A 16,028-nucleotide genomic window follows, 5' to 3' on the forward strand; every position below is an offset into this window, starting at 1 on the left:
GGTGATGGATAGGAGGCATTCTCAGTGATGTCACCGCTGATCTCTAGTGATGGATAGGCGGCATTCTCAGTGATGTCACCGCTGATCTCTACTGATGGATAGGCGGCATTCTCAGTGATGTCACCTCTGATCTCTAGTGATGGATAGGAGGCATTCTCAGTGATGTCACCTCTGATCTATAGTGATGGATAGGCTGCATTCTCAGTGATGTCACCGCTGAGCTATGGTGATGGATAGGCTGCATTCTCAGTGATGTCACCTCTGATCTCTAGTGATGGATAGGAGGCATTCTCAGTGATGTCACCTCTGATCTATGGTGATGGATAGGCGGCATTCTCAGTGATGTCACCGCTGATCTATGGTGATGGATAGGCTGCATTCTCAGTGATGTCACCTCTGATCTCTAGTGATGGATAGGAGGCATTCTCAGTGATGTCACCTCTGATCTATGGTGATGGATAGGCTGCATTCTCAGTGATGTCACTGCTGATCTCTAGTGATGGATAGGAGGCATTCTCAGTGATGTCACCGCTGATCTCTGGTGATGGATAGGTGACATTCTCAGTGATGTCACCGCTGATCTCTGGTGATGGATAGGAGGCATTCTCAGTGATGTCACCTCTGATCTCTAGTGATGGATAGGCGGCATTCTCAGTGATGTCACCGCTGATCTCTAGTGATGGATAGGAGGCATTCTCAGTGATGTCACCTCTGATCTCTGGTGATGGATAGGCGGCATTCTCAGTGATGTCACCTCTGATCTCTGGTGATGGATAGGAGGCATTCTCAGTGATGTCACCGCTGATCTCTGGTGATGGATAGGAGGCATTCTCAGTGATGTCACCGCTGATCTCTAGTGATGGATAGGCGGCATTCTCAGTGATGTCACCGCTGATCTCTGGTGATGGATAGGAGGCATTCTCAGTGATGTCACCGCTGATCTCTGGTGATGGATAGGCGGCATTCTCAGTGATGTCACCGCTGATCTCTAGTGATGGATAGGCGGCATTCTCAGTGATGTCACCGCTGATCTCTGGTGATGGATAGGAGGCATTCTCAGTGATGTCACCGCTGATCTCTGGTGATGGATAGGAGGCATTCTCAGTGATGTCACCGCTGATCTCTGATGATGGATAGGAGGCATTCTCAGTGATGTCACCGCTGATCTCTGGTGATGGATAGGCGGCATTCTCAGTGATGTCACCGCTGATCTCTGGTGATGGATAGGCGGCATTCTCAGTGATGTCACCTCTGTCGTTCTCAGTGATGTCACCGCTGACGTTCTCAGTGATGTCACCGCTGACGTTCTCAGTGATGTCACCGCTGACGTTCTCAGTGATGTCACCGCTGACGTTCTCAGTGATGTCACCTTTGTCGTTCTCAGTGATGTCACCGCTGACGTTCTCAGTGATGTCACCGCTGACGTTCTCAGTGATGTCACCGCTGACATTCTCAGTGATGTCACCGCTGACGTTCTCAGTGATGTCACCGCTGACGTTCTCAGTGATGTCACCGCTGACGTTCTCAGTGATGTCACCGCTGACGTTCTCAGTGATGTCAGTGATGTTTTTGGTCTTCACCGGACTCTTTTCTGTTTTCTCCTTAGTGCGGACCCCCTGGAGGTAGCAGGCCTCGCCCTCACCCTGTATATTGCAGATTATTGCGGACTATGACAGCGGCAGGATGTTGGCTCGGAAGAGTATAATCCCTGAGGAATATGTTCTGGCCAGAATTGCTGCTGAAAATCTCCGGAAACCGAGAATCCGCGACCGACTGAGAAAAGCGCGATTTGTAGCAAAGAATGGAGCGTGCAACGTGGCGCACAAAAACATACGTGAGCAGGGCCGCTTCCTGCAGGACGTCTTCACCACCCTGGTGGACCTGAAGTGGCGCCACACGCTGGTCATCTTCACCATGTCCTTCCTGTGCAGCTGGCTGCTGTTCGCCATGATCTGGTGGCTCGTCGCCTTCGCTCACGGTGACATGGATATCACTGAGACCCCCCGGGAGCCGTGCGTCGCCAACGTCAAGTAAGGCAATGTCACAGGGCCCGGACAGAGCGGACATCCACAGTGCCCCCATAACAACAGCAACATCCATAGTGTCATAGTGTTGAAGGTAGTTCACCCTATAGCCTGACATGTTGATCCAGAGGAAGAAAAGACAAGTTCTCTGAATCAGCGTCCATGACCTGTAATATTATATGTATCCAGAAAGCGTCCCGGCCACTGTGTAGAATCAACCATTACACCATCATGTGGCAGAGAGCTCCATAGTCTCACTGCTCTTACCGTAAAGAATCTGTAGTCTCACTGCTCTTACCGTAAAGAATCCATAGTCTCACTGCTCTTACAGTAAAGGAGTCGGTGTCATGGAAATTGTACTCCCTCTTTAATTATTTTCTTGTCTCCTGCCTCTTGTTTTATTTCCTCGCCTCCTCCTCCCTCTTGTATTATTTCCTTGTCTCCTCCCTCATGTATTAGTTCCTCATCTCCTCCCTCTTGTATTATTTCCTCATCTCCTCCCTCTTGTATTAGTTCCTCGTATCTTCACTTTTGTATTATTTTGTTTCCTCCCTTTTGTATTTCCTCCTCTCCTCCCTGTTGTATTATTCTCTCCTCCCTCTTGTGATATTTCCTCACTTCATTTTCCTTCTTGTATTATTTCCTCACCTCTTCCTCCATCTTGTTTTATTTCCTTGCCTTCTCTCTGTTGTATTATTTCCTCGTCTCCTCCCTCTTGTATTATTTCCTCATCTCTTTCCTCTTGTATTAGTTTCTTGTCTCCTCCCTTTTATATTATTTCCTCGTCTCTTCCCTCTTGTATTACTTCCTCATTTCCTCCCTCTTGTATTATTTCGGCGTCTCTTCTTTCCTGTATTAGTTCATCATCGCCTCCCTTTTGTATTATTTCTTGTCTCTTTCATCTTGTATTATTTCCTCTTCTCTTCCTCCCTCTTGTTTATTTTCTCGTCTCCTCTCTCTTGTATTATTTCCTCATCTCTTCACTTTGGTAGTATTTCCTTGTCTCCTCCCTCTTGTTTAGTTAATTGTCTCCTCCCTCTTGTATTATATCCTTTCCTCTTCCCTTTAGTATTCTTTCCCTGTATCCTCCCTCTTGTATTATTTCCTCATTTCCTCCCTCTTGTATTATTTCCTCATTTCCTCCCTCTTGTATTATTTCCTCATCTCCTCCCTCTTGTATTATTTCCTCATCTCCTCCCTCTTGTATTATCTCCTTGTCTACGCCTTGTATTTTCTGCTTATTTCCTCACTCTTGTATTATTTCATCATCAGCTCTCCCTTGTATTGTTTGCTTATCTCCTCCCTCTTGTATTATTTCCTTATCTCCTGCCTCTTGTATTATTTGTCTTTTCCCTCTTGTATTATTTCTTCACCTCCTTTTCTCTTCTTGTATTATATCCTCGCCTTTTCTTTTTTGTATTATTTCCCTTTCTCCTCCCTCTTGTATTATTTCTTAATTTCCTCCCTCTTGTATTATTTCCTCATCTCTTCCTTCCTGTATTAGTTCATCGTCGCCTTCCTTTTTGTATTATTTCCTGTCTCTTTCATCTTGTATTATTTTCTTGTCTCTTCCGCCCTCTTGTTTATTTTCTCATCTCCTCTCTCTTGTATTATTTCCTCGTATCCTCCCTTTGGTAGTATTTCCTTGTCTCCTCCCTCTTGTATTATTTCTTCACCTCCTCTTCCCGTCTTGTATTATATCCTCGTCTTTTCCTTTTTGTATTATTTCCTGTCTCTTTCATCTTGTATTACTTCCTTGCCTCTTCCTCCCTCTTGTTTATTTTCTCATCTCCTCTCTCTTGTATTATTTCCTCGTATCCTCCCTTTGGTAGTATTTCCTTGTCTCCTCCCTCTTGTATTTGTTCCTCGTCTGCTCCCTCTTGTATGATTTCCTTGTCACCTCTCTTGCATTATTTCCTCATCTCCTCCTCCCTCTTGTATTATTTCCCTGTTTCCTCCCTCTTCTATGATTTTCTCATATCCTCCCTCTTGTATTATTTCTTTGTCTCCTCCATCTTGTCTATTCCCTCCTCTCCTCCCTCTTATCACATTTCCTCATCTCCTCCCTATTGTATTATGTGCTAGTCTCCTCCCTCTTGTATTATTTTCTCTTGTAGTATTAACTTGTCTCCTCCCTCTTGTATTATTTCCTTATTTCCTCCCTCTTATATTATTTCCTCATCTCCTCCCTCTTGTATAATTTCCTTGTCTCCGCCTTCTCGTATTATTGCTTCATCTCCTCCCTCTTGTATTATTTCCTTGTCTCCTCCCCCTTGTATTGTTGCTTGTTTCTTCCCTCTTTATGATTTTCTCATCTCCGCCCTCTTGTATTATTTCTTCACCTCCTTTTCTCTTCTTGTATTATATCCTCGACTTTTCTTTTTTGTATTATTTCCCTTAATTTCCTCCCTCTTGTATTATTTCCTCATCTCTTCCTTCCTGTATTAGTTCATCGTCGCCTCCCTTTTTATTATTATTTCCTGTCTCTTTCATCTTGTATTATTTCCTTGTCTCCTCCCCCTTGTATTGTTCTTGTTTCTTCCCTCTTATATGATTTTCTCATCTCCTCCCTCTTGTATTATTTCCTTGTCTCCTCCCCCTTGTATTGTTCTTGTTTCTTCCCTCTTATATGATTTTCTCATCTCCTCCCTCTTGTATTATTTCTTCACCTCCTCTTCCCGTCTTGTATTATATCCTCGTCTTTTCCTTTTTGTATTATTTCTTGTCTCTTTCATCTTGTATTATTTTCTTGCCTCTTCCGCCCTCTTGTTTATTTTCTCATCTCCTCTCTCTTGTATTATTTCCTCATATCCTCCCTTTGGTAGTATTTCCTTGTCTCCTCCCTCTTGTATTTCTTCCTTGTCTCCTCCCTCTTGTATGATTTCCTTGTCACCTTGCTTGCATTATTTCCTCATCTCCTCCCTCTTGTATTATTTCCTTTATCTTGCTTATTCACTCCTCTCCTCTCTCTTGTCATATTTCCTCATCTCTTCCCTATTGTATTGTTTCCTTGTCCCCTCCCTCTTGTATTACTTCCTCATCTCCTCATTGTCTTACTTCCTTGCCAACTTTTCCCTCTTGAATTATTTCCTTGTCTTCTCTCTCTTATAATATATCCTCACCACCTCCTCCCTTTTGTATTATTTCTCTGTCTCCTCACTCATGTTTTTTTTCTTTGTCTCCTCCCACTTTTAATATATCCTCACCTCTTCCCTTTTGTATTATTTCTCTGTCTCCTCCCTCTTGTATTATTTCCACATCTCCTCCCTGTTGTGTTATTTCCTCGCCACCTCCTCCCTCTTATATTATTTCCCTGTTTCCTCCCTGTTGGATTATTTCTTCGCCACCTCCTCCCTCTTGTATTATTTACTTGTCTCCTACCTCTTGTATTATTTTTTTGTCTCCTCCCTCTTGTCACATTTCCTCATCTCCTCCCTATTGTATTATGTGCTAGCCTCCTCCCTCTTGTATTATTTCCTCTTGTATTATTTTCTCATCTCCTTCCTCTTGTATTATATCCTCATCTTCTCCTTCTTGTATTATTTCCTTGTCTCCTCCCTCTTGTATTATTTCCTTGTCTCCTCCCCCTTGTATTGTTCTTGTTTCTTCCCTCTTATATGATTTTCTCATCTCCTCCCTCTTGTATTATTTCTTCACCTCCTCTTCCCGTCTTGTATTATATCGTCTTTTCCTTTTTGTATTATTTCCTGTCTCTTTCATCTTGTATTACTTCCTTGCCTCTTCCTCCCTCTTGTTTATTTTCTCATCTCCTCTCTTTTGTATTATTTCCTCATATCCTCATTTTGGTAGTATTTCCTTGTCTCCTCCCTCTTGTATTTGTTCTTTGCCTACTCCCTCTTGTATGATTTCCTTGTCACCTCACTTGCACTATTTCCTTGTCTCCTTTCTCTTTTATTATTTCCTTGTTTCCTTTATCTTGCTTATTCACTCCTCTCCTCCCTCTTGTCATATTTCCTCATCTCTTCCCTACTGTATTGTTTCCTTGTCTCCACCCTCTTGTATTACTTCCTCATCTCCTCATTGTCTTACTTCCTTGCTTCCTTTTCCCTCTTGTATTATTTCCTCATCTCATCCTCCCTCTTGAATTATTTCCTTGTCTCCTCTCTTATAATATATCCTCATCACCTCCTCCCTCTTGTATGATTTCCCTGTTTCCTCCCTCTTCTATGATTTTCTCATATCCTCCATCTTGTATTATTTCTTTGTCTCCTCCATCTTGTCTATTCCCTCCTATCCTCCCTCTTATCACATTTCCTCATCTCCTCCCTATTGTATTATGTGCTAGTCTCCTCCCTCTTGTATTATTTCCTCTTGTAGTATTAACTTGTCTCCTCCCTCTTGTATTATTTCCTTATTTCCTCCCTCTTATATTATTTCCTCATCTCCTCCCTCTTGTATTATTTCCTTGTCTCCGCCTTCTCGTATTATTGCTTCATCTCCTCCCTCTTGTATTATTTCCTTGTCTCCTCCCCCTTGTATTGTTGCTTGTTTCTTCCCTCTTTATGATTTTCTCATCTCCGCCCTCTTGTATTATTTCTTCACCTCCTTTTCTCTTCTTGTATTATATCCTCGCCTTTTCTTTTTTGTATTATTTCCCTGTCTCCTCCCTCTTGTATTATTTCTTAATTTCCTCCCTCTTGTATTATTTCCTCATCTCTTCCTTCCTGTATTAGTTCATCGTCGCCTCCCTTTTTATTATTATTTCCTGTCTCTTTCATCTTGTATTATTTCCTTGTCTCCTCCCCCTTGTATTGTTCTTGTTTCTTCCCTCTTATATGATTTTCTCATCTCCTCCCTCTTGTATTATTTCCTTGTCTCCTCCCCCTTGTATTGTTCTTGTTTCTTCCCTCTTATATGATTTTCTCATCTCCTCCCTCTTGTATTATTTCTTCACCTCCTCTTCCCGTCTTGTATTATATCCTCGTCTTTTCCTTTTTGTATTATTTCCTGTCTCTTTCATCTTGTATTATTTTCTTGCCTCTTCCTCCCTCTTGTTTATTTTCTCATCTCCTCTCTCTTGTATTATTTCCTCATATCCTCCTTTTGGTAGTATTTCCTTGTCTCCTCCCTCTTGTATTTGTTCTTTGCCTACTCCCTCTTGTATTATTTCCTTGTCACCTCACTTGCACTATTTCCTTGTCTCCTTTCTCTTTTATTATTTCCTTGTTTCCTTTATCTTGCTTATTCACTCCTGTCCTCCCTCGTCATATTTCCTCATCTCTTCCCTGTTGTATTGTTTCCTTGTCCCCACCCTCTTGTATTACTTCCTCATCTCCTCATTGTCTTACTTCCTTGCTTCCTTTTCCCTTTTGTATTATTTCCTCATCTCATCCTCCCTCTTGTATTATTTCCTCTTGTATTATTTTCTCATCTCCTTCCTCTTGTATTATATCCTCATCTTCTCCTTCTTGTATTATTTCCTTGTCTCCTCCCTCTTGTATTATTTCCTTGTCTCCTCCCCCTTGTATTGTTCTTGTTTCTTCCCTCTTATATGATTTTCTCATCTCCTCCCTCTTGTATTATTTCTTCACCTCCTCTTCCCGTCTTGTATTATATCCTCGTCTTTTCCTTTTTGTATTATTTCCTGTCTCTTTCATCTTGTATTACTTCCTTGCCTCTTCCTCCCTCTTGTTTATTTTCTCATCTCCTCTCTCTTGTATTATTTCCTCATATCCTCCCTTTGGTAGTATTTCCTTGTCTCCTCCCTCTTGTATTTCTTCCTCGTCTCCTCCCTCTTGTATGATTTCCTTGTCACCTTGCTTGCATTATTTCCTCATCTCCTCCCTCTTGTATTATTTCCTTTATCTTGCTTATTCACTCCTCTCCTCTCTCTTGTCATATTTCTTCATTTCCTCCCTATTGTATTGTTTCCTTGTCCCCTCCCTCTTGTATTACTTCCTCATCTCCTCATTGTCTTACTTCCTTGCCAACTTTTCCCTCTTGAATTATTTCCTTGTCTTCTCTCTCTTATAATATATCCTCACCACCTCTTCCCTTTTGTATTATTTCTCTGTCTCCTCCCTCTTGTATTATTTCCACATCTCCTCCCTGTTGTGTTATTTCCTCGCCACCTCCTCCCTCTTATATTATTTCCCTGTTTCCTCCCTGTTGGATTATTTCTTCGACACCTCCTCCCTCTTGTATGATTTACTTGTCTCCTCCCTCTTGTATTATTTACTTGTCTCCTACCTCTTGTATTATTTTTTGTCTCCTCCCTCTTGTCACATTTCCTCATCTCCTCCCTATTGTATTATGTGCTAGCCTCCTCCCTCTTGTATTATTTCCTCTTGTAGTATTTCCTTGTCTCCTCCCTCTGTATTATTTTCTCATCTCCTTCCTCTTGTATTATATCCTCATCTTCTCCTTCTTGTATTATTTCTTTGTCTCCTCCCTCTTGTATTATTTCCTTGTCTCCTCCCTCTTGTATTATTTCCTTGTCTCCTCCCCCTTGTATTGTTCTTGTTTCTTCCCTCTTATATGATTTTCTCATCTCCTCCCTCTTGTATTATTTCTTCACCTCCTCTTCCCGTCTTGTATTATATCCTCGTCTTTTCCTTTTTGTATTATTTCCTGTCTCTTTCATCTTGTATTATTTTCTTGCCTCTTCCTCCCTCTTGTTTATTTTCTCATCTCCTCTCTCTTGTATTATTTCCTCATATCCTCCTTTTGGTAGTATTTCCTTGTCTCCTCCCTCTTGTATTTGTTCTTTGCCTACTCCCTCTTGTATTATTTCCTTGTCACCTCACTTGCACTATTTCCTTGTCTCCTCTCTCTTTTATTATTTCCTTGTTTCCTTTATCTTGCTTATTCACTCCTGTCCTCCCTCTTGTCATATTTCCTCATCTCTTCCCTATTGTATTGTTTCCTTGTCCCCACCCTCTTGTATTACTTCCTCATCTCCTCATTGTCTTACTTCCTTGCTTCCTTTTCCCTTTTGTATTATTTCCTCATCTCATCCTCCCTCTTGTATTATTTCTCTGTCTCCTCCATCTTGTCTATTCCTTCCTTTTCCCCCTCTTGTCACATTTCCTCATCTCGTCCCCATTGTATTTTTTCATCATTTCCTCCCTCTTGTATTGTTTTCTCATCTCCTCCCTCTTGTATACTTTCCTTGTCTTCTCCCTCTTGTATTTTTTCATCTCCTCCCTCTTGCAATATTTTCTTGCCACTTCCTGCCTCTTGTATTTTTTCCTTTCTTCCCTCTTGTAGCATTTTCTTGTCTCCTCCCTCTTGCATTAGTTCCTTGTCTCCTCCCTCTTGTATTAATCCATTGTCTCCTCCATCTTGTCATATTTCCTCATCTCCTCCCTATTATTATTATTATTTATTACTATAGCGCCATTTATTCCATGGTGCTGTACATGTGAAAAAGGGGTATACATAGCAAATACACTTACAATAATCTTGAACAAAACAGCCACTGGTCCAGGAGGAGCGAGGACCCTGCTGCCTACATTGTGTAGTTTCCTCCCATATATATTAAATCCTCATCTCCTCCCTCTTGTATTATTTCCTTGTTTCCTCCCTCTTGTATTATTTCCTTGTCTCCTCCTCCTTGTATTATTTCCGCATATACACCCTCTTGTATTATTTCCTTGTCTCCTCCCCCTTGTATTGTTGCTTGCTTCTTCCCTCTTGTATTATTCTCATCTCCTCCCTCTTGCGTTATATTCTTGTCCCTTCCCTCTTGTATTATTTCCTTAGCTCCCTTTTGTATTGTTTCCTCCTCTTTTACCTCTTGTATTATTTCCTTGTCTCCTCCCTCTTGTATTATTTCCTTGTTTCCTCCCTCTTGTATTATTTCCTTGTCTCCTCCTTCTTGTATTATTTCCGCATCTACACCCTCTTGTATTATTTCCTTGTCTCCTCCCCCTTGTATTGTTGCTTGCTTCTTCCCTCTTGTATTATTCTCATCTCCTCCCTCTTGCGTTATATTCTTGTCCCCTCCCTCTTGTATTATTTCCTTAGCTCCCTTTGGTATTGTTTTCTCATCTCCTCCCTCTTGTATTGTTTCCTCCTCTTTTACCTCTTGTATTATTTCCTTGTCTCCTCCCTCTTGTATTATTTCCTTGTCTCCTCCCCCTTGTATTGTTGCTTGCTTCTTCCCTCTTGTATTATTCTCATCTCCTCCATCTTGCGTTATATTCTTGTCCCCTCCCTCTTGTATTATTTCCTTAGCTCCCTTTTGTATTGTTTTCTCATCTCCTCCCTCTTGTATTGTTTCCTCCTCTTTTACCTCTTGTATTATTTCCTCATCTCCTCCTCCCTCTTATTTGTTCCTTGTCTGCTCCCTCTTGTTCTATTTCCTTGTCTCCTGCCTCTTGTATTATTTCCTTTCTTTTTCCTCCCTCTTGTACTATGTCCTCGTTTCCTCCCTTTTGCATTAGGTCCTCGTCTCCTCGTCGAACTGACCGATACAGCGGATGAGCACAGCAGGAAGGCTGACGGGTGGTCCGGATAGATAAGCAGGCAGGTACGGCAGATAGCCAGACAGGTGCTCCGGGTAGGCAAGATGGCGGGCTCGGCAGGTAACTGGCAGGTGCTCCAGGTAGGCAGGCTGGCAGGCATGGCAGGTAACTGGCAGGTGCTCCGGGTAGGCAGGCTGGCAGGCTCGGCAGGTAACTGGCAGGTGCTCCGGGTAGGCAGGCTGATGGTCACGGCAGGTAACTGGCAGGTGCTCCGGGTAGGCAGGCTGGTGGGCACGGCAGGTAGACAGACTGGCGGGCAGGACTGTTAGACAGACTGGCGGGCATGGCTGACAGTCAGCGGGACCTGAGGGCTGAGGAAAGTGTTAGCACACAAAACAACAACCTTGCACAGGCACCTCCATTTTGGAGGAGGTGCCTTATATAGGGGAAGTCCTCCGGCCATTGGCTGGGAATTCTTTAGGACGGCGTGCACGGCCCTTTTAAGACAGCGCCCTAAGCACAGTGCCCGGGAAGCTGCGCGCCGTGTGCTCCACAGCAGCAGCAGGAGGGGAGCAGGAAGACGCTGGACCGGGACTGTGGCGGTGAGGGGAACGGCGTCTCTGCCCGAAAGGTCCGCCTTGTCTCCATTATCTGTGGTCCGTCCGTATCTCCATTATCTGTGGTCCGGCCGTATCTCCATTATCTGTGGTCCGGTCGTATCTCCATTATCTGTGGCCCTGCCGTATCTCCATTATCTGTGGTCCGGCCGTATCTCCATTATCTGTGGTCCGGCCGTATCTCCATTATCTGTGGCCCTGCCTTGTCTCCATTATCTGTCGTCCGGCCTTATCTCCTCCCTCTTGTATTATTTCCATGTCTCCTCCCTCTTGTATTATTTTCTCATTTCCTCCTTCTTGTATTATTTCCTCATCTCCTCCTCCCTTTTGTATTATTTCTTCTCCTATCTCTTGTATTATTTCCTTGTCTCTTCCCTCTTCTATTATTTCTTTGTCTCTTCCGCCTCGTATTATTTTCCTGTGTCCTCCTTCTTGTATTATTTCCTTGTCTCCTCCCTCTTGTATTATATCCTTGTCTCCTCCCCCTTGTATTATTTCCTCATCTCCTCCTCCCTTTTGTATTATTTCTTCTCCTATCTCTTGTATTATTTCCTTGTCTCTTCCCTCTTCTATTACTTCCTTGTCTCTTCCGCCTCGTATTATTTTCTTGTGTCCTCCTTCTTGTATTATTTCCTTGTCTCCTCCCTCTTGTATTATTTACTTGTCTCCTCCCCCTTGTTTATTTCCTCCTCTTCCCCCCCTTGAATTATTTCCTTGTCTCCTCCCCCTTGTTTATTTCCTCCTCTTCTCCCCCTTGAATTATTTCCTTGTCTCCTCCCCCTTATATTGCTGCTTGTTTATTCCCTGTTGTATGATTTTCTCGTCTCCTCCCTCTTGCATTATTTCCTTGTCTCTGTCCTCTTGTGCTATGTCGTCTCCTCCCTCTTGTATTATTTCTGTGTCTCCTCCCTTTTATATTATTTCCTTGTCTTCTCCCTCCTGAGAACAAACCACACTGAGCCCAAACCACATTGAGAACAAATGTTACACGCACGCCGCCTAAGTTTAGATAGGGGCGAGACCGGTTACAAGAATTCTTTGGAATCCTGGGGGAACCGTTATTCAGGGCGACCATAGACCATGTGCTGCAGCTTCTCTCAGGCACACGATAGATTCAGTTGCTGACCAGACACATCTGACAAGAGTCTTCATAAACGATAGAACAGTAACATTTAATGAGGCACGGCCAGTGCAATTTAAGTGTCTCTTTGAGCAACAGGCTCCAGTAATAACAGTACAATCTCCTTCACAGCATAGCAGTACACAGTCAATACAGTAGCACAGGTTTAATGCATACACAACCACAGGCTTTTCCTTCACAAGGACTCAATAGTACACAGCATTATTTATCCTGCATGGAGATGGATGGGGGGAGGGTGTGATGAGGGAGATGATCTCTATGACAGGCTTCCTTCCAGTCCTTATCTTCCTGGCCAATAATACTCCACACTGTTAGATCAGGGAGCCTATCTGACCTTTGTTTAGCTTCCCTCCTCACCTGAATTCTGTTCCCTTGCCTTCTGTGAGATACAGATCACACACCACCTTTCTCTTCGGCTCCAGCCAGACAGTAAACAACTTCCCCACAATCCCCTTGGGGCTCTGCTAAAACACTCCCTGTCTCCTGTGAGTGTGTTAACCCCTCTAGTTGCCGGATGCTTCTGGAGCACAACACTTCCTGTCTGCTGTGACTGTGTTACTTCTAATAGTTGCTGGATGCTTTTGAAGCAACAACACTACTTCTGCATATCACACAAACCACACTGGGCACACACCACACTGGGCACACACCACACCACTGGGCACACACCACACCACTGGGCACACACCACACTGGGCACACACCACACTGGGCACACACCACACCACTGGGCACACACCACACCACTGGGCACACACCACACCACTGGGCACACCCCGCACCACTGGGCACACCCCGCACTGGGGGCACACACACACTGCACTGGGGGCGCACACACCACACTAGCTGTAATACAACCTGCAACTCACTGCAATGTCCCCATAATAGAAGTGACATACACAACCCCCTTAATAACAGTGACATGCTCAGTGACCACCATGTTTTCCCTCCTACAGGTCGTTCACCGCCGCGTTCCTCTTCTCCATCGAGGTGCAGGTGACCATTGGCTTTGGAGGGCGGATGATGACAGAAGAGTGCCCCCTTGCCATCTCCCTCCTCATAATGCAGAACATTGTGGGTTTGATTGTTAATGCCGTCATGTTGGGCTGCATCTTCATGAAGACGGCTCAGTCGCACCGCCGGGCCGAGACCCTGATCTTCAGCCGCCATGCTGTCATTGCTGTGAGGAATGGAAAGCTTTGCTTCATGTTCCGGGTCGGGGATCTGCGTAAGAGCATGATTATTAGCGCCTCTGTGAGGATTCAGGTGGTCAGAAAGACGGTGACTCCAGAAGGGGAGATCATCCCCATCCATCAGATTGATGTCCCAGTGGACAACTCCATCGAGAGCAACAACATCTTCCTGGTGGCGCCGCTGATTATCAGTCATGTGATAGATAAGAGGAGTCCCCTGTATGAAGTCTGTGCCTCCGACCTGTCAACCCAGGACCTTGAGGTCATCGTTCTCTTAGAAGGGGTGGTGGAGACCACAGGGATTACCACCCAGGCCAGGACCTCGTATGTCACCGAGGAGATCCTGTGGGGTCATCGTTTTGTGCCCATCGTTTCCGAGGAGGAAGGGGTCTACTCTGTTGACTATTCCAAATTTGGTAACACAACCAAGGTGGCGACTCCCCGCTGCAGTGCCCGCGAACTGGACGAAAAGCCCTCCATATTGATACAGACTCTCCAGAAGAGCGAGCTCTCCCACCAGAACTCTCTGAGGAAGCGAAACTCCATGAGGAGGAACAACTCCATGCGGCGCACCAACTCCATGAGACGCAACAACTCAGGACTCATCGTGCCCAAAGTGCAGTTCATGGCCACCGAGCAGAACAAGGAGACATGACAGACGTGCGCCGTCGTCTTCTATCACTCCCCACTGTCCTCCAGACTCCATACTGTTTCTCCATCATCTTCCATCTTCTGCCCTTTTCCATACTCCTCCTCCACCCTTTCTTTCCCTCCTCTTTCTTTAACCTTCTCCACCCTCCTCCACTGTCTTCCATCTTCCTTCAGTTTCTCCACCCTTCTCTGTCTTCCTGCATCCTTACCATCTTCCTCCTACTCACCTCGCCGCCCTTTTCCACGTTCCGCCATCTTTCGCCCTTTTCCTCCCTTTTCTACCTATTTCCATCATCCTCCAACTTAAAGGTTGTCTCGGCCTCTTCCATCATCCACTGTTTTTCTTTTTCTTTAACCATCTTCCTGCACAGCCTCCGGCTTTTACATTTTCCTCTGCTTCGTCCACCTTCTTCCCCCACCTCTTCTGCCTCCTGCGCCTACAATGGCCAGATTATAATCGCCTACCTCGTCCTGTGTCCTCCGGGGAAGTGATCCAGCCAACTCTCAGATAACTTGGGTGCACTTTATCGGGACCCCTTTCTGTGTACTTCTCCAGGTCGTCTCTCTCTCTGCGCTGGCTCTCGCCCTCCTGCCCTGCGCCTCACACACAGTGTCCCGAGCCAGTGGCCGCGGGCCTTGTCGGGCGACGTCTGGTCTGTCTCCTTGGTCCTCTATGGCCACCTTTTCAGCGATTATGTGTGGACTTTGACTACGGCACATAAAGATACCGGAACCTCCGGTTTGCTAGCTGAGTCTTGCAGTCCTCATCTAGTCTGGGGCCGGTCCCCTTCTGCGGCCTGATCCCTCGACGGTCAGCGTGAATTCGGGGGCACGGGTGGCCTCCACACTCTCCGTGCCCCTGGGATCCCTTCTGTCTCTGGAGCCCTCCTCACTGCTCCGGTCTCCTCTCCTCACTCTCCTCCTGGTGGGCCGCTCTCCTACATGGTCCACTCAACTCCTCCCTTGCTCCCCTGAGCAGAACTGAACTCCTGCTCCAAGCACTGGAACAGGAGACTGGACTCTTCTGAACTCTCCACAGAACTCCTTCTAGATGTTTCTACTCTTGCTTTTATACTCTTCTGTCTGTGCTCCCCTAAACTACTTCCTCCACCCACCTCCTCTACTTAGTTCCACCTTCCTAACAGGGACTGGGACTGTGCTCTCCCTTTGGAGCTATCTGGACCTTCCCTTATGAAGTGATGTGGTGTTGGATGTGGGTGTGTGGGTCCCGGGTAGTGCACCCTCGTTACCTGAGAGTGGGGTACCACACCTCTGAATGAGATGCAGTACCTCTGTGGCGACTGGACCCGCAGGGGCGCCACACCTTCCCCTCCATATTTATTATCCCTATAGACTTTTCTCGTTACTTCTAGAATTAGTTTTTCAGCTGCAATTATTAAACAATTTATCCACAATCCTCTTGTGGTCGTTTTTCACTAAAGACATAAGGATGGTCTACAGGGGGTGCCACTGGAGTCAATCTATGTGGAGACATCTCTTTGGTTCTCTCTTGGCTTTCACCTCCATCATCAGTATCTGGTGACTGCACATCACCTCCGTCATCAGTATCTGGTGACCACACGTCACCTCCATCATCAGTATCTGGTGACCACCCGTCCCCTCCATCATCAGTATCCGGTGACTGCCAATCGCCTCCATCATCAGTATCCAGTGATGGGGGTCATTATACTGTGTGTAGGGCTATGTGGGGGTCATTATACTGTGTGTTGGGCTATGTGGGGGTCATTATACTGTATGTAGGGCTATGTGGGGGTCATTATACTGTATGTAGGGCTATGTGGGGGTCATTATACTGTTTGCAGGGCTATGTGGAGGTCATTATACTGTTTGCAGGGCTATGTGGGGGTCATTATACTGTATGTAGGGCTATGTGGGGGTCATTATACTGTTTGTAGGGCTATGTGGGGGTCATTATACTGTTTGCAGGGCTATGTGGGGGTCATTATACGGTT

General features: G+C 45.2%; 1 protein-coding gene across 3 annotated transcripts in view; it reads left to right on the forward strand.

Moving 5' to 3' along the window:
- KCNJ8 (potassium inwardly rectifying channel subfamily J member 8) overlaps window positions 1–15,470 on the forward strand; it is a 118,619-nt gene extending 103,149 nt beyond the window's left edge. For all 3 annotated transcript variants that reach the window (XM_073650545.1, XM_073650543.1, XM_073650542.1), the window contains exons 3-4: window positions 1,607–2,030; window positions 13,168–15,470. In XM_073650545.1, the coding sequence (XP_073506646.1) occupies window positions 1,684–2,030; window positions 13,168–14,059 (1,239 nt within the window). In that variant the 5' untranslated portion in view covers window positions 1,607–1,683 and the 3' untranslated portion in view covers window positions 14,060–15,470. The remainder of the gene's footprint in view (window positions 1–1,606; window positions 2,031–13,167) is intronic.
- Window positions 15,471–16,028: the final 558 nt, after the last annotated feature.

This window comes from Phyllobates terribilis, unplaced genomic scaffold (assembly GCF_046119375.1).
Source record: "Phyllobates terribilis strain yellow unplaced genomic scaffold, ASM4611937v1 Scaffold_10__3_contigs__length_209671492, whole genome shotgun sequence".
NCBI classification, from domain to species: domain Eukaryota; kingdom Metazoa; phylum Chordata; class Amphibia; order Anura; family Dendrobatidae; genus Phyllobates; species Phyllobates terribilis.